The 17529-nt window shown below is 34.9% G+C and overlaps 4 protein-coding genes across 4 annotated transcripts; all 4 read left to right on the top strand.

Moving 5' to 3' along the window:
* Window positions 1–2886: 2886 nt before the first annotated feature.
* Window positions 2887–6255, top strand: LOC121247751 (proline-rich receptor-like protein kinase PERK2). Its single transcript, XM_041146180.1, has 3 exons — window positions 2887–3420; window positions 3460–3666; window positions 6168–6255. Exons 1-3 carry the CDS (start codon window positions 3378–3380, stop codon window positions 6236–6238), a joined length of 321 nt encoding a protein of 106 aa, XP_041002114.1. The 5' UTR covers window positions 2887–3377; the 3' UTR covers window positions 6239–6255.
* Window positions 6256–6300: 45 nt separating this feature from the next.
* On the top strand, window positions 6301–10218 carry LOC121247459 (proline-rich receptor-like protein kinase PERK1). The gene is made up of 7 exons (XM_041145804.1): window positions 6301–6619; window positions 8308–8397; window positions 8499–8569; window positions 8957–9033; window positions 9195–9480; window positions 9569–9733; window positions 9797–10218. Exons 1-7 carry the CDS (start codon window positions 6340–6342, stop codon window positions 9917–9919), a joined length of 1092 nt encoding a protein of 363 aa, XP_041001738.1. The 5' UTR covers window positions 6301–6339; the 3' UTR covers window positions 9920–10218.
* A 780-nt stretch (window positions 10219–10998) lies between these two features.
* LOC121247748 (ras-related protein Rab7) lies at window positions 10999–14790 on the top strand. Its single transcript, XM_041146178.1, has 7 exons — window positions 10999–11259; window positions 11560–11586; window positions 11706–11805; window positions 12886–13032; window positions 13120–13200; window positions 13363–13508; window positions 14437–14790. Exons 1-7 carry the CDS (start codon window positions 11207–11209, stop codon window positions 14504–14506), a joined length of 624 nt encoding a protein of 207 aa, XP_041002112.1. The 5' UTR covers window positions 10999–11206; the 3' UTR covers window positions 14507–14790.
* A 195-nt stretch (window positions 14791–14985) lies between these two features.
* Window positions 14986–16045, top strand: LOC121247749. Its single transcript, XM_041146179.1, has one exon. The coding sequence runs from the start codon at window positions 15347–15349 to the stop codon at window positions 15740–15742; it is 396 nt and encodes a 131-aa protein (XP_041002113.1). The 5' UTR covers window positions 14986–15346; the 3' UTR covers window positions 15743–16045.
* Window positions 16046–17529: the final 1484 nt, after the last annotated feature.

The raw sequence follows: 17529 nt of genomic DNA, 5'->3' as shown, positions 1-17529 counted from the left end.
AGTTGACTGCACTCTTTGATGATTTTTATTAACGGAACAAGTGAATTTTAAATTTGAGATTTTCAAGTATTTAGATCTCAAATTCTAAATAGGGAATATCTCATCATTATATTTTAAATAATTATCAAATAGAAAAAAAATTTATCATATTTTTACATGAATTTTATTATTTAACTGATTTATTTGTAAGAAAAATTCTCCTCAAAGCTCTACATCACATACTTACTTAGGGAAAGAAAAAATAAAATAGCTATTCTACTCAACAGGTGTGTGGTGTAAGACTGCTGAATAAAATAACTATATTTATAAAGTCACTTAAAAATGAAAGAATTGTTTAAAAAAATAATAATATCTTCCTCACATCTCTATATTTAAAATTAAAATGCTATGGTTTATCATTTTTCTTCTGCGTTAATGAACGGGCCCCCATATTCAGCTTCGATCTTCACCCAAGCAGGGCTGTCAAATGACCAGTGACTGAGAAACGTTCAATACAGTTTTAAGATGGCTAAGTTTTATTTTGAAAATAAAATTTTTTATATAAATTTCGGATTTATATATGTATATATATTTTTAAATATGCAAAACTTACGTACACTATAAAATAGTATATATCATTTCTTACATATATATATATATTGTTGGGAATAAAATAAGAGGAGTGGGTAGCTGTAAAACGTAAAAGAAAAATAGGTCAAAAAGTTGAGATTAGTTGATTGGACAAGACCAAATCCTTCAAGTTCAAGATGTAAGAAATGAAATGACTAGAGACTCGCACAGTAAAGAAGAAAGAGCAGAAAAAGAGGATAGGAGGAGATACGCCGAGTATTAAGGGGCGCGCAGCAATATCCTCTCTTATTCTTTCCTTTACATATTTCTACTATCACCATGCATAATGCAGTAGAGAACTTCGTGCTATGAAAACTTGTACCAATGATTATTTATAATAAAGTTTATATTCTCAACATCCATGAAGGTAGATTTTAGAACCGATTTGGTTACACAAAGTTTTTTATCTCATTATTATAATTTTTTTAAATTTTTAAACAAAATATAATAAATGAAAATTTTTTACAACTTTCATCTTATCTCATAGAGAGACTCTTTGGGCCGGTCCGGTGTCCAACGAGATTTTACATCAGCAAATAAACAGTTGTCACGTTTGATTTTCAATAAAATTAAGAAAACACTCGGATGTAGCATATCACAATTTCTCCTTGCCAGATCTATCCTGTGCTTCACCCGAAACATTTCCTGTGCCCCCACCCCTGTCCAAATGCTGCCCCCACCCTTGTCGAAACCTCCCCGTCGAAACAGTATCTCTCTCTCACTTCTGTGTGCAAAAATACTGCCTATAAAGAGCACTTCTGTATGCAAAAATTCCTTCGCTTGGTGGGCATTTATATCTCTGAGGTTAGATATACAAATAGTTTATGATTTGTTAATTTATGATTTGCTAATTTTTGTTTGGTGATTTTTAGAAAATGTGAGAGAAGTAAATTCAAAAACTCAAAAACTTTGGTGATAAAATGATTAAAGAGCACCTTTTGCTTATTCGTTGGTTGCCATTTGAGAGAAGCTAAACATTTTTTAAAAAATTGAGTCAGAATGGAAACTCCGATTGAGAGGTTTGAGTTGAAGTTTGCATTGATAGTGCTGTTGATATTGGTAGCTCTCACAGGAATGTCACAGAATTGGAGTGTTCCTACTTGCTGCAAATTAGATCCCTTGTAGATCCTCGCATCCCAACCTGCTTGAAGAACTAGAAAATTATATAATAATCTTCTAATAAGTTTATGTTGGTTGGAGCACCTTTCGTTGGTAATTTATACTTGTTTTGTAATTTATATCTCAAGAGAGAAAGAAGAGAGGGAGAAGGGAGAATCGGAGAGAGGAAAACATTGACTTGATTAAATGGATTGTGGTTTATTGTAAGAGGAATACACTTCACAGATGTTTAAGTCCTATTGGCCGATGTGAAAATGAGATACTCACCCGACCGTTCTTAAGCTTTTTCATATCTCATATCATCTGTAACCAAACTATACCTAGTTTCAAATCGTGTCTTGTCTTGTGTATCTATATTTTTTGAGTTTTACTATGTACAAGCAAGTTAGTTTACCAATCTGCATACTAATGTTGTTACATTCATATTCTTAATTCAAATTAGCACTGTTTTCAATAAAATCTACTTTCTGACAAATTATATTAAATGTGTGCGTGTATTAATGCGCAAAATCGCTTACAATTAAATTTTTCTATATTTTTTGTGCTTGGTATTGTTTATGCCACGGATGAACATCCAAACATCACATTATATGTGCCATTCGACTATACTATTACCATCCGACCGAAAAAAATGCATCTACACTACTGCACATCCACAGAATCATAGATGAGATAATCCGATCCTAATTTATTAATTTTGTGTGGCATCCGAGACACATGTCCCAGGTGCAGTCAAGCCAAACCCCTGATGGGGCTAAAATAATAACGCCGAGAGCCCTACCAAAATTGACAAGCTGATAAACGAAGACTAAGAGTTGAGATGACTTGATATGAATTGTGAATAGTAGTGAGATTTGTGTGTTAAAGTTGATGAATAGTAATAAATAGTAGTTAGATGGGTTGAAATGAGTTGAGATGGGTTGCGAATACAAACCTCTTCTAAAATCGAAGACTCTCCTTGGCAGGTTGTATAGATTTTTTCCCCGTAGATAGAGCAATCTACGCAACTTCCCCAACCTCCAAATTGATTAGGGAACCCTAAAAATTGATTAGGGATTATAAAAAAAAAAAAAAAAAACAAACAAAAACAAAAAACAAAAAAACCACCCTACAAACATACCATCGATCGTACCCGTATGTTCTATGCATTTGTAAACTTGGAGCATTGTTGGGTGCGCATTTATGATTTGAATTTCTCTCTTACTTTACGAGCAACTAAACCGCTCGCTGGTTCTTGCTTTTTGTATCTTAGAACCGTCTTCAAGACCCTCTGAATCGAGTGCCACTGCTGATCTCTCGGAGTTCTTCTCCATCTTACTCTGAATATGCCTCTCTCCACTCTTGCTTCTCTTCCTCGGCCTTCATTCTCTCGCTGATTCTTGTTTCTCCCCGTAAATATCGTTTCTGATATCAAGAAGGCAACACTGAGAATATCCACCACCGAGTAGCCCATTGTCGCGACTACGTTGTGGTGTTTCTCTTAATCAGAAACGGGCCCACCCCCACATTCTTCTTCTTCTTCTTCACTCAACCATGTGATCCCATGCAATTACTCTATTCTTTCTCTTTCATCTCAGTCATCAGCTTTAAAAGCACAAACGACTTGGAGGAAATCGGAACTCCGACCCTCGCCGAGAATATCGGCTGCGATGTCGGCTCCGACACCATCTCCGGAGATCAATGAATACTCTCCTCCGCTGCCGCCATCTCCGGAGATCAATGAATACTCTCCTCCTCCGCCGCCGCTGACGGAAGGTTTTTCGCCGGTACTGCCTCTTCCTCCTCCGCCGCCAAAGGGCTTGATAGGCCTCGTAATGGGGATAGTGATGGGAGTGTTGATTGTGCTTGTGGCGGTGGGCTTTTGTGTTATTTGGCGTAGGAAGAAGAGAAGACGAGGTGATAACAATGAGTCTGATGGTCTCCCACGAGGAGCCAAAGGTGAGGTTCTTATTTTATTTACGGAAAACACTACTCCCATCGAGGATGTCTACCAAGTTTTTGTACTATTTATTTATTTATTTTTTAAGGTTAAATCAATATTTTTAATGAATTTATAATTTTTTTAAAACATTTAAGGGGTTTAAAAAAACATTTTAAAAATAAAAAAATTCATGTTCGTGGCTCTCTTGGCTGGTGTAGCAGCACCTGAAAAATACTAAATGTATTTAAGAAAAACTTATAAAAAACTTAATTCTCTACATGTTAGTTATTGATATGGTAAAAATATGATATTTGAAATTCAAAACGAAAACTAATGAGTGTTATAAGTAAAATAATAAGTAAAATTATAAGTACATGTAACACTATTTTTATTTATACAATTATTTGTTTATTTGTTTGTTTGTTTTTTTTTTTAAAGTATTAGTTCAATTTATTGTTGTTTGCTTTTCCTACCTTATTTTTGTTTATAATTCTAAGGTCTTGTTTAGGAACTCAAGTCAACTCATCTAATTTACTTCCCAAACACCACTTAAATATAAATACTTTTTAATTTCAAAATTTTAACTTTTTTATCTAATCATTATAATTTTTCCAAACTTCCAAAAAAAATATAAAAACTAATACAACTTTTTTAAATTCTAAAATTAAAATTATTTTCTTTCAATATTTTAACTTTATAATAATTCTATTCATCTTTTTCTCTCTCATTTCTCAAAATCCAATAAAATATCTTAACTCAAATCATTTCAATATAATTCACAAACTATTTCACCATTATTTATAAATTTTTCATCTCATCTCATCTCATCTCATCTCATTTTATAGACGAGACCTTAAAATTAAATTGTCGACTACTTATTTGAGATTCTTAGTTTTGCCGTAGAAGCCGTTAAATCTAGATTTCTATAAGTTCGGTTTGTTTTCTGGGAAAGTTCGATTGATTGACTAATATATTTTAATACGTTGGCTATTGGTATAATTTTTTTTTATAAAAATAAACTCACAAATTGATATGATTTTATATAATATGTTAGATCTACTTTATAATAAAAGTAGAGTTACAATCTAATGTATCACATCAAGTCATGTCAGTTTGTGAGTTTATTTTTATAAAATCTCTTTCTTCTCGAGTAATGCTAAATACAATCATGTAGTTTGCAAGCGTCGCACAATTCTTTTGAATAAGAGTGGAGTCTACTATTAAAAATTTAGTTTTTTTTTTTCATCATATGGGTCCATCATTTACTTTTTATTTTTATTTTTAAAGAGATTGCATGACGTTTGTGCTTTCCACGATTACAAATATCATTTATTATCGATAAGTTATTTAGGTATTTTCTCCTTGATGTTCTTGAATCCATTATAATAGGTAAAGATCCTATACCAAGTTTTCTTTGCCAGCCTGAAGGAACTCATATGTTTTTTAAGTATAACTCCCAGCTCCATCCCAACAGCAGCTGTCACTGAAAGCTTAAGTGGAGAATGGAGATATTGGGGTATAATTAAGTGTACAAGGAAACCAGAAAATGCTAGAATGGCGTTCTGAAAAATTGTGCTTTATGTGTTTGGCGTAATGCATGGTGATGTACCTCAACTTTGCAGTGAAATATTTTCAGCTAGAACTTGGCCAAACTCTTATAAAATTGCATATTTTTCAGTAAGGCGACAATTACATTTTGACATTGTGGAAAGCATATAAATGGAATAGGCTGGAGTTGGACTTGGTATTTATGAATCAACTTCGCACATAGTACTATGACTGACGAAGTTCATGTGGTTATCATCGATCCTTTAAGATTGTAGATTCCAGTCTATGAACCAACTGATGACAAAATTACCCAACAGGATCTAACCAGAAGTTGATAATTTATTTGGGGTACGAGTGATCTCTTTATGATGACTATTAACAGCTAACCGATCATTATAGACAATAAATTTTCTAATGAGGTTTGTTAGGAGTTGAGTGTAAAATTATGAGCCGCAGTAAATTTGGTAGCTTGATCTAAGGGTAAGGTTTACAAATCAAACAATATATATAAATATATATATATATATATTTATATATATTGTAGCAGCGTTGGTTGACTTATTTGTGAAATAAAGGTGTCATTTCTTTTTTGATAAGCAAATGAAAATGAAGGCATGATTAGATCGAGGGGCCGGACTATCTATGGGCTAGCTTTTGATTTGCAGTACAAGACTGATCATGACTAATGATGGAAGGTTTAATTATTGCAAAGAGCAGTACTATATGTGTCTACCTGCAGAAAGAATATTTTATATTTAATGCAGCCTCATGAATTATTTGCACTTTTTGGTTTATATATGTTCTTTTCATGATCAACATGTTTTGGTTGGAAAGATATTGGATCGATCTCATTGAAAAGGTTATATTAATATGGTTTCAATTTTTAATTAGATGATATTATCTTGTTATTTATTTGTGAAACTTATATTTTTAATATATCCTACCCATGTTTCCCTGTTAATTTACCCAGCCCCCCAGGAGGAGTTGAATCAAATACCCAACCATTTCAAGCCCCCTCTCCTCCACCACATCCTTCAGTGAAAAGCAATTTGGACTCCCAAAAACCAAGCCCCCCACTACTATCTCCTGACTATGCCTGGCGTCCTTCACAAACTACTTCATTTTCTTATGAAGAATTATCCATGGCATCAGATCAGTTCTCCGATGCCAACCTTCTTGGCGAAGGTGGCTTTGGTTTTGTACATAAAGGAGTCCTTCCTAATGGGAAAGAGGTTGCAATAAAGCATCTGAAATCTGGAAGTGTACAGGGGGAACGTGAGTTTAGGGCAGAGGTTGAGATCATTAGCCGTGTCCATCACAAACACCTTGTTTCACTGGTTGGATACTGCGTTGCTGGTGCCCTGCAGAGAATGCTTGTTTACGAGTTCATCCCAAACTTCACCTTATATTTTCATCTACATGGTAAATCCTTTCAGTAGTACTCGTGATGTTTATATTTTGTTATTTCTTTTGATCTATAACTTGGATTTTATTTTAGACATTTCCTTTCCTTGATCTAGGTTATGGTTCATGTTCTTTACATGATTAGAACAAATGTGTATACAAGTTAAAAAGGGGATGATCAACTTCCCACCCAATTCATATTAATGGTACTACTTCTTGGGTGTTGAACATATCTGAGTACTCTTATATATCTTCTTACAATTAACAGAATATGTTCTATGAATCTATTGTAACTGAAATAATAGAGCAAAAACGTTCTTATCCTGTCCCTTAGACAATCCATTTAAGAAGGGATCAGGTCCATAAGCATAGTCTTGGTGCTTCGATTGGTTAGGTCCATTTTTCTCTTTTGCCGTTTCTAATCTTCACATGAATTGTTTTTATTGGAATGATGGAATGAGATTTTTATTCATTCAAGGAGAAGAATTATAACATTACAAAATCAATGCGACTAAGAATATCAATAATGCATAGTAAAACTTCTTAAACATGTGGATTTATTACTTGTATCAGATGATTGCATGGCTTGTTTGTATTTTGTATTGAAGATCTTTTTTGGAAATTTATGGGATTTTTAGAGACAATTTTTACAAATGGGTTTTTTGGGTGGCAAGAGCCTGTAAAACATATGTTTGGATAGAGAAAGTTTTTTAAAGATATTTTATTAGAGGTTGGAAAGGTGGTGAGTCCATTCAAATAATGTTTGGAGTGAAAAATTTTAGTGAGAGGTTTTTTGGTTTTATGAAAATTGTTTGGGTTTGTGTTTTTCAGATTACGAAAAACGATTTAAATGATTAGATGAAAACTATTTTTTGAGAGATGAGAAAATTTTTTGGTGGTGATGAGACATTTGGATTCAAGGCAATTAGTTTTTTTTTTTTTTTTTTTTTTTCTAAGAAAACTGAGTGCATGTTTTCTGAAATTTCTAGTTCCTGGCCGAAAGTTAGGTCATGTTTGGATAGTGAGATAATATGAAATGATTTTAGATAAAAGTTAAAATTTCGAATATTATTTTTTTGATACTTGAAAAAGATGAATTATTTATTATATTTTGTGTGAGAATATTTTGAAAAAATTGTAATGATGAGATGAGATAAAACCGTTTCTATATCTAAACGGGATCTTAAAGAAGTACTTAGATTTATTGTACTTTACGTAAATATTTATAACAATTTTTTTTTTTTTTAAAAAATCTACCAATCCCTATGAACACAATTTTCTTTTTCTCTTTCTTTTTAGAAATACTGTAACATTTAAGCAAAGTTAGAAGATAATATATCTTGTCGAGGAACTAAAATGAAAAAAAAAAAAAAAAACAATTATCATGCAATGTCAAATTTTAAAATTTATCTTTAAAATTTACTCTAGCTAGATAGGCTTAGAATATAAAGGAATACTATGCATGAGCCACTATTCATTCTCACATCCTACACCTATAACTTTTTCATAAGGTATGAGGATATTTTTTATAGGATGTGAGGCGGTGAAAAGTGACTGATGAGAAGAATTTTTTAAGAATATAATTTCTCATTTAAAATTTGAGATCGAGGTCTCTAACACTTGTTTTGTGAGTCTAACGTTAAACTAGTTTGTACGTACTTCCATACTTCTACACGACATTTCAATAGAGAAAAATGGTATTAAAGGAGAGGAGAGAGTACCGGTTATGAACTGGCCAACCAGAATGAAAATAGCTCTGGGCTCTGCAAAAGGACTGGCATATCTGCACGAGGACTGTGAGTTTACTTTCTGTACAATCTACATTCTATACGTTGCAAACCTTAGGAATCTTTCTGATTTTAGGTCCACTTTCCTTCTGAGCTGAATGTACATTCAGGTCAGCCGAAGATCATACATCGTGACATCAAGGCAGTTAATATTCTTCTGGATTATAACTTTGACGCAAAGGTAGGGTTTGCTGGTGCTTTCATATGACCATTAGTATCTGCAAGTGAATTTCTGATGAGGGATAGATTGATCTCAATGGGGTAAAGTGTGATTTGACCTAAAATAATTATCGATTACCTTTTGCCTCTTCTTCTAATCACAACAAATTACAGGTCTTGCATGCCATTTAATTCCATAGTTTCTGTTTACATGGCCTAAGCTATATGAAAACCTCGAGTTTCATCTGGTACCTAAATGCTTCTTTAATATCAACTTTTATGTCATTTAATTGCATAATTTATGTTTGCATGCCCCAACTTATATGGAAAAGCTTCAGTTCATCTGGTACCTAAATACTTATCTAATATAACTTCTATGATGCGACAATTTACGTGGATATTTTGTCAGGTTGCAGATTTTGGGCTTGCTAAGCTTTCAGCAGATACTGATACTCATATCTCCACTCGGGTGATGGGAACTTTTGGGTAAGATTCTTTCTGTCTTCTGTAGACAAAGCTATGGAGCTGCATGCCTTTGTAGTTTCGAATCAATTCCAACGCTAAAAAGCAGTGAGGATTTGGCTCCTTTATTTTAACCTTTTATTTTTTAGTCTGAATATCTTGTAAGAATCTAGCGCCAAATGCAGTTACTTGGCTCCGGAGTATGCTGCTAGCGGAAAGCTCACTAGTAAGTCAGATGTCTTCTCCTTTGGCGTTGTGCTTTTGGAGTACTTGATTACTGGATGCCAACCTCTCGATAAAACTCAACCCTTCACTGACGATAGCATGGTTGAGTGGGTGCGTATGCTATTTAATAAGCACGAGTCTTTAAATTACTTCATATTGGCGGGTGTAATCAGATCATTTTGGGATGAGTTTTGCTCTTTTTATTGTTGTTATTATTATTATTTTTTTCCTTTGTGCGAAGTTTTGGTTGGTTATTGACCTTTCTTATGTTCAAAATAGCCTGTACATTTATGGAACCAGTACAAAAACGTTTTTCTATATGATGGTATAACCCTATTACCAATTTACCATTCTTGATAAAAAGCAGATAGTTAGAGCTTTGGAAGGACATTCTCTGGATGATCTACATGAGGGAATCAAAACTGAGCACAGCATGGCTTCTGGTTCGGATCATGGCAGGAGTCAATACGATCAAGCTGACTTGAACAAATTCAGGGAGATGGCGCTAGAATGCCAAGAGCAATGCACCAGCGAGAGCAGCGGGCCTATCAAATTCAGGGAGATGGCGCTAGAAAGCCGAGAGCAATGCACCAGTGAGAGCAGCGGGCCTATCAACGGCTCTGCTCCTCTCCGATCTAGCGAAAGCCAACAAACTACCCAAGAGATGGATTTAGGAAAAGTTTAAGAATGATTTCCAATACTTGGGTTAACTATCTGTCACAGTCCAGTGCTTGAACGGTGGTGGACTGAAGTCATTGTGGGCTTTGGTTGGCTCAGTTCTATTGGTTAACTATCTCTTTTACATTTCTTTTATTTTCAAGTTGGGTTATGGTCCATTTACTGTTTGTTAGCTTTGTTTGAACTGTACTTATTTTTACAGTCTTATTAATTGGGCCTCTGGCCCATTATTTCGTGAGAGGAGTGTCCATATTTGTTGTTGTGAAGGCAGACAAAAACTCAATCAAATACTTATTTCCTTTTGTATCCTCATCTTCTTCCCCCATTTTCTGTTCTTTGGAGGTGCTACTCTCGAAGAGCAATTCTCAAAACACTTTTTATCTAGTAATTTCGGGTGTGTTACACTATCTTGCTTGATGATTCCACCTTTCTTGTAAAGTTTATCTTTTCCTTCTTGTCCCCAATATTATTGTCTAATTTTGTGAAACCTTGCAATGAGAAAAAAAATATTTCATGCTTGATCCTCTGTCAACCCAATTGCTTGTGCTGTGACTTGTTGAGCATAAAAGATTGGAGTTGGGATGAGGGATTAATTCTGTTATCTATGCACTTTATTAGATTTACTGTTCTCGATAATATAATTTTTCTAACTAATAATACATCTAATTTTTCTTTATAATTTTATTTTAAATAAAGGGTAATTTTCTAAAATTTGAAATTTAAATAAATAAATGATTTTAGTTTTTTTTTTTTATAAAAAATAAAACATTGCATTGATTTTGAGTTTTGCTACACAACCTCCATCACATTCCACACTTCATATTTTTTTAAATTTTAAATTTTTTAATATTTTTTTAAAATTTGTTTTGAGTTTATTTTTTAAAATTATTTCAAATTTTTTATTCATTATTTATATAATAAATATTTGATAAAATAAAAAAATAATAAAAATTACAAAAAATATAGAATATAATGTGAGGAGGTTGTGAAGATTTATTCTTATTTATAATACAACCTTCGTACAAATTTTCTATTCTGATGAGATGAGATGATCAAACTCGTGAATGATACTCAAAACCAAGGGTATATTCGAGATCTCGGAATGTCCGGAGGACCGAAACTGTGACCTCGCTGGCGTTCTATCATTGGCCTTCCCCTTCAAAATAGTAACCCACGAAAAACGGGAACTCTCAAATTTAACTCGAAGCAGGTACCCAAAGATTTCCTTCTTAATTTTCCCCAATTTTTTTTCCTCTCCCTGAAACGTTAAATTCAAGATTCGCAGCTCTGATCCATGGCTTCTCGTCGGCGCATGCTTTTAAAGGTCATTATCCTCGGCGACAGCGGGTAATTATTATTACATTTTTTTATTCGCGTTTTCTTAAATTTAAATTGGTTGCTGAGATAATGGATAAACTAGTGTTTTATGTTGGTTTTTTTGTTATATAAAAGGAAAGACGCAGCTCAGTTAATTGTTTTTACTAGGTTTAGTTGACTGGCTGTTTTGTAGAAAATGAAGTAATATCGTTTTGGGGAACAAAATTGAATTTCTTTTATTTAACATCTTGTAATTTTTAACTTTTGTTTAACATTTTTTACTTTTTATAAAATTTGGATTAATATTCGATTTTCTGGATCGTTTGGCAGGGTCGGGAAGACGTCGCTGATGAATCAGTACCGTCTCAAACCTAGATCTTGAATTTTTTGTTTTCTTAGATTTAGTTTTTTATTCAGTTTTGGTTTGTGTGATGGCTGGTTTTCTATTTGATTTTTGTTGACTTTTTTTCGATTAGGTATGTGAATCGTAAGTTTAGTAATCAATACAAGGCAACCATAGGAGCGGATTTTCTGACCAAGGAAGTTCAGTTTGAAGATAGGTTGTTCACATTACAGGTTAGAGCGATAAGCACACACTTTTTTTTTTCTTGGATTTCTATTGAATAAATATTTCCATGTACGAGCTTTCGTAGTGTGTATTATGCAATAACTGTATCCGAAGAAAATAGTCATCAGTTAAAATTTATTTCCGTGCTTCATGGAATTCAGGAATAGTAACATGAAGATGGTTCAAGTACCATGCTTCAGTGAATTCGGGATTAGTAAAATGAAGATGGTTCGAATACCCTTTGATTTTCCATACAGAAGATAATACTTATATATATATTTTTTAAAATGCTCATGAAAGTGGTTACAGTTAGATTGAGGTTCCACTCATTTGGTCTCAAGGCTTCAATATGTATTTTTTTTTTTTTTTTTTTTTGGGGGGGGGGGGGGGGGGGGGGGGGGAGGGGGGTTTGAAGGGCGTAAATGTCAGGGAAGAATGGTAAAATATCCTTTGAATTTGCAAGTTTGGACGCCTTTGAGTTATTAAGAGTAAAATAGGGATTTTTTAGGTGAATAGATATGTGTTGATATTATCGTACAACAGAAGCATAAAGTTTTGCCAATGTCATATTTGGTTTCATATCTTTTATGCTACTTCTTATACCAAGGTTGGGGATTGGAAGGTTTTCTTGTAGAGTTAGCACTGAAATTTTGTCAATTCAAAGCCCACAAATCTGTAGAATTGGAAGGATAAGTGAAAAATGATCTGTGAAAGCCTTTTTTTAAAGCTTGTTTTGAGTTTACTTGAAACCAAATTTTGGTAGTTGCGATATGACTTTCTGTGGTTGAGTTTATAATGAAGAGTTTTTTTGACCTAGAATATTTCTTATGTGCTTGAACGTATTGTGTTTTTAATGCATGTCATAATATGCATGATATTGAGTTGTCGCCTGTGTTGTTTTTAATGTGTATATTGTAGGCAGTAATTACTGTAAAATTGTACCTTATATCCACAAGGGTGGTGCGTCAACCAAAAGATTTATCTTGTGTAGATGTCATGTGGAGCTTTTATTCTCCACTTGGCAAGAAGATGTGGAAATTGTCTCAATTATTATTTTTTAGCTTGACACCTCTTATTCATGTATATAGATTTGGGACACTGCTGGGCAAGAAAGGTTTCAAAGTCTTGGTGTGGCTTTCTACCGTGGTGCAGATTGCTGTGTTCTTGTGTATGATGTGAATGTAATGAAATCATTTGATAATCTTAACAACTGGCGGGAAGAGTTTCTGATTCAGGTAGCACTAACCTATTGGCCACTCATAATAACTCCTGCATTTAAAGGAAGAGTGACTGAAAGTTATGGTTGGTTTATTTGATGTCAGGCCAGTCCCTCTGACCCTGAAAATTTCCCATTTGTTGTGCTGGGGAACAAGATAGATGTTGATGGTGGGAATAGTCGGGTGGTGAGTTGTTTTCACTGTTGACATGCTTTTTTCTTGACTTCGGTGATTCTAACATTCTCAAAATTTATCAATCTTGAACAGTGGGTTCTCTTTGGATGCTTTGGGATATTTATTTGCTGCTGTTCTTACCAAAAGCACATGCATATTTTTCTTTGGTTGCAGGTTTCTGAGAAGAAAGCCAAAGCATGGTGTGCTTCCAAAGGAAACATACCTTACTTTGAGACTTCTGCAAAAGAAGGATTCAATGTCGAAGCTGCTTTCGAGTGTATTGCCAAAAATGCACTGAAGAATGAGCCTGAAGAAGAAATGTGAGTCTTTTACTCAACCAGTTTGATAACATACTCTGGTTTCTGAGGCTAATTTATAGAGACTTATATCTCCTGTTAATTAAGAGGTACTGGGAATTTAAGTTTTCTCTCAGCCATCTTAATTCTAGAAATCAGAATGGGGTTTTTGGGGGTTCAGGATACCAGATAAATCTCACAAGTGAAAATGAACTAGGAGCAAAGAAATAAATTTGAAAAGAAACTGGTGCTAAATGCCTTGGCCTTTTTTGGTGGAGTTGTGCAGCATCTGCTTGATTGACTGGAGTTTTGCGGTTGGAAATGTGGTTTAAACGTGTTTTGCAGTTTGTTGTATTTTGATTTTCTTGTTTTCAGTAGAAAAACTGACCCTGAAATATGTATAACGAGTAAATTGAAACAGAAATCTGATTTGTGCTTTCATTTCTTCCTTCCAAAACTGCTGCTTGTACATCTGTTTCGTCATATCTAAATTTCTGTAAATTTTTGGATTCATTCAGTTTGTGGAGCTTATAATTAGGCAATTTGAAAGTGAATTCCTAGCGTCACGTCCTCTATCCTTAATAAAACAATCGGTAGATCATGGGACATGCTTGACTTGAAAGTTTGAAACAGCAGGGTTTGATCCAAGTATTCATAGAGTTTAGTAGCCAGTATACCTTAAATTAAAAATAAATAACTTTATGGCCTGCATGAGCGCCATGAGAGGATGGCATAGCATTTGATAGCAGCTCAGTTGTAGAACTCCCATCTCATTTGGTAAATGTCGAGTGAATTATGATAATCATGGATTTGATGTTGAATGCACGTGAATCTGTCTCCTCGTAATTTTGTTTCTCTCTTCTTACAAGTATCAAGTCATGTTAGATACCCAAGTTTTTTTATCACTGTACTAATTGATTCCTTTGGTTTTTTTGTTTGGTGATAATGAAAGATACCTGCCTGACACCATTGATGTTGCGGGTGGAGGGCGGCAGCAAAGATCAACAGGTTGTGAGTGTTAAAAGAATTGTTGGAGCAGCCCTGTTGGTTCCTCTGATTGCAAGATAAGAGCTGTCACTGATACTTGATGATTTTTTAAGTGACTCATTTTAACAATCATTAATCTTGGGAAGAAGGTTGTAAATTTGTTGTGTTGTGTCATAAGTGGGTCAGAAAAGGCATATTGATCGTCTTTGTATTGTTTCTTTTCATGTTACACGTCTGTCCACCTTTTATCTCTGTTCAACTGGAAATGTAAATTGTACCTGACTGCCAAGTTTGCGAGCATTTATAATGGATAATTTTTAAGCTAAGCTTTTGCCCACTTGGATAGTGAAGATATTTTATCTCATCTTATCATTATAATTTTTTTAAATTTTTATATAAAATATAATAAATTTTTAAATTTTTTAAAATTTTAAAATAATAATAATATTAAAAAAATAATATTTTATTTAACTTTCATCGTAACTCTAACTCACTACCTAAACTGTATCTTTTAACGGTGGTCGCAATTGGTTTCAGGAAAACTCTCCTCCCATTTAGCACTATGCTACAGTGTTGGATCATTTTGTTTTGCGAGTATGATTCACCTACGGATTTCCCAGCCTTTTGGGATACTGACACGTGCCTATAGAATCCACATAATACGTGTCGAGTGAGGGACACGTTGCCAGGACTCCTTAACCGTTTCGACAGTCCTGTCCCTGGTAAACCAGCCCAAGTTGAATTTCAATCGAAACATTAATGTGATATCAGGGCTAAAATGGGAAATAACACCAATCGAAGCATTTTTCGCCTTCAAGTCCTCGGATCCATTTTATACGAAAATTTAGGGCTTCGAATGTGAAGCATCATCATTCATGGAAGCCGCGAAGGAACGAGAAGCCGGACTACTTCACCAGATCCTCCCTCCGCGAATCGAAGATGCAGGGCTAGAAGACTGTGCCCTCCCGCCGGATTCCATCAAAGAAGCTTTCCTGAAAGCCGCCACGGCCGTGAAGTCACGCGCCGCGTCGATATTCACGACATCCGATGACGAAGAAACGGTGACCTCCTTCTCCGAAGGAGACTGCGTCAAGGACCCATGGCCCAGCGCTGCAAAAGGAACGCAGGACACGGTGGTCGCAGCATCGCCGGAGCACGAAGCTCCGGGGCCATGCGCCACTGAGAAGGGAAGTGGAGTGCCCGGAGTTGGAGGTGATGATGATGTGGTTGTGGGTGGCGAGTCGGAGGTGGAGGAGAGGGGGATAAGGTAGTGGTCGGGGTGGAGGAAATTGCGGGTAGGGAAGGAAAAGCGTGTGTGGAAGGATTGGAGGGTTTGGAGATTGGAGACAAGGCGAAGAATGGTGAGGGTGATGATGAGAGAGGAGATGAAAAAAAGCCAACTTTAACTGAGGGTTTTGCTTGAAATAGATTAGCAAGTACTGTGTTTTGGAATCTCGGAGCCAAAATTGATTCCCCTGTGGAATGTCCGGTTGTTGTTGATTGTTGTGTATATGTTGAATCTGTAAGTTTAGTTGCTTTTAAAAGCAATGGGAATAAACATGGTAAGGGCTCAACTCATAATCATCTATTTTTTTATTTTGTGGAGATTATTTTGATGGAGATTATTTTGATGTTTTGTGGCTAATGTTATTTGGTTCGAGCGAAGTTGAGAATTTTGTGGGTCTAAACCTTCGGAGTTATTATTATTTTTTGGAATGAAAGCTGTTGATTTTATGGAGAGCTCGAGTTGCTCTTGCTTTTACTTGGATTTCCATTTACATCCAAGATTCCAAACTCCAGAACCATTCTTTCACGAGAATGTGTGGGTTTGTGTCTATCACATACAATATATAACCCAGGAATGAACATCTTTTGGGTTTTTATATTTGTTCATTGGCCGAATCCCAACTCAGGTCACATGAGACTTATGACTTATAGGAAGCTTTTCCAGTGGACTAGATGAGTTGACTCATTAAGTTTTGGGCTTTTGAGTAGGCCCAAAAGTCATAAAATAAGAAAAGAGGATTTGATCGAAGTGAAACTTAGATGCATTCTGTCTGCAGGGAACACTGCTCTTTATTGGTTTACCACAAAACAAGACAAAGCCCTTGTTACTGTCAATCGGCCTATTCTATTTACAAAGCAAGTAGGAATGATGCCAGTGTAAAGGAGAAACCAGTGCAGTACATCGCTATTTCTTGCTTAGTTGATGGGTGGCCCTATAGGTTTGTTTGTCTGTAGTTCGAATCCCCATTGTCTGTCACATTCAATGGTGATGGTCAATTTCAATGACAGGAGTTTTTGGAATTCGATTAATTGGGATGGGTTAAACGTTCAACTACACCCAAACAATTACCAAGTGATCTAGGATAAAACAATCACTCCAGTTGTGGTCAAACCAGCCATTCTATACTCCATCAATTGGACTTAACCTCAGACTATGCATTTCAGTATCTGGAAAATGAAGTTTAACCCACAAACACCCACTGTCCAAAAATAGTCTTTAATGATACAGGTTTACATGTTTGTCTCTCTCCAAGCTTCTACATACCCTATTTTCCATCCTCTCAATTACTCGCCCACAATCTTTCATCCTTGTCTCCTTTCCCCTCTTTTTTCCTCCTATTTTATACCAAAAAAACAAAATCATCGGATCTACTACTATGCAGATACCAACCACTCACATGCCACCTTGTTGAGTTTTCCATCTCCTAAGAGCACTAGTAGTGGAATCAACTTAGCCAAATTTAGCTAAGTTATACAAAAATTTACTATAATGGTCTCAATAAATGAATAATAATTTTAGCTCAAAATTCATTCACTGGCCAAATCTGGCCAGCCCCTTAAGCTTGCTAAATTTCATCTTCACCATAAATAATTATCTTCCCGTTATCTGCTGTTCCTCCAGTGCAAGAAGAAAAGATAATGAAAAATTCATCTTACTCTTGCGCAAGAAGAGAAATGAAGGAACAACAGCTTCAGACGAAAAAATGTGTCAAAATAAATGAAAATGTCAAAATCAATATTCAAATTACAATTAGAATTCAAATTACAAATA

This window comes from Juglans microcarpa x Juglans regia, chromosome 1S, assembly GCF_004785595.1.
Source record: "Juglans microcarpa x Juglans regia isolate MS1-56 chromosome 1S, Jm3101_v1.0, whole genome shotgun sequence".
NCBI lineage: Eukaryota > Viridiplantae > Streptophyta > Magnoliopsida > Fagales > Juglandaceae > Juglans > Juglans microcarpa x Juglans regia.
This window is presented reverse-complemented; position numbering and strand designations above follow the sequence as displayed.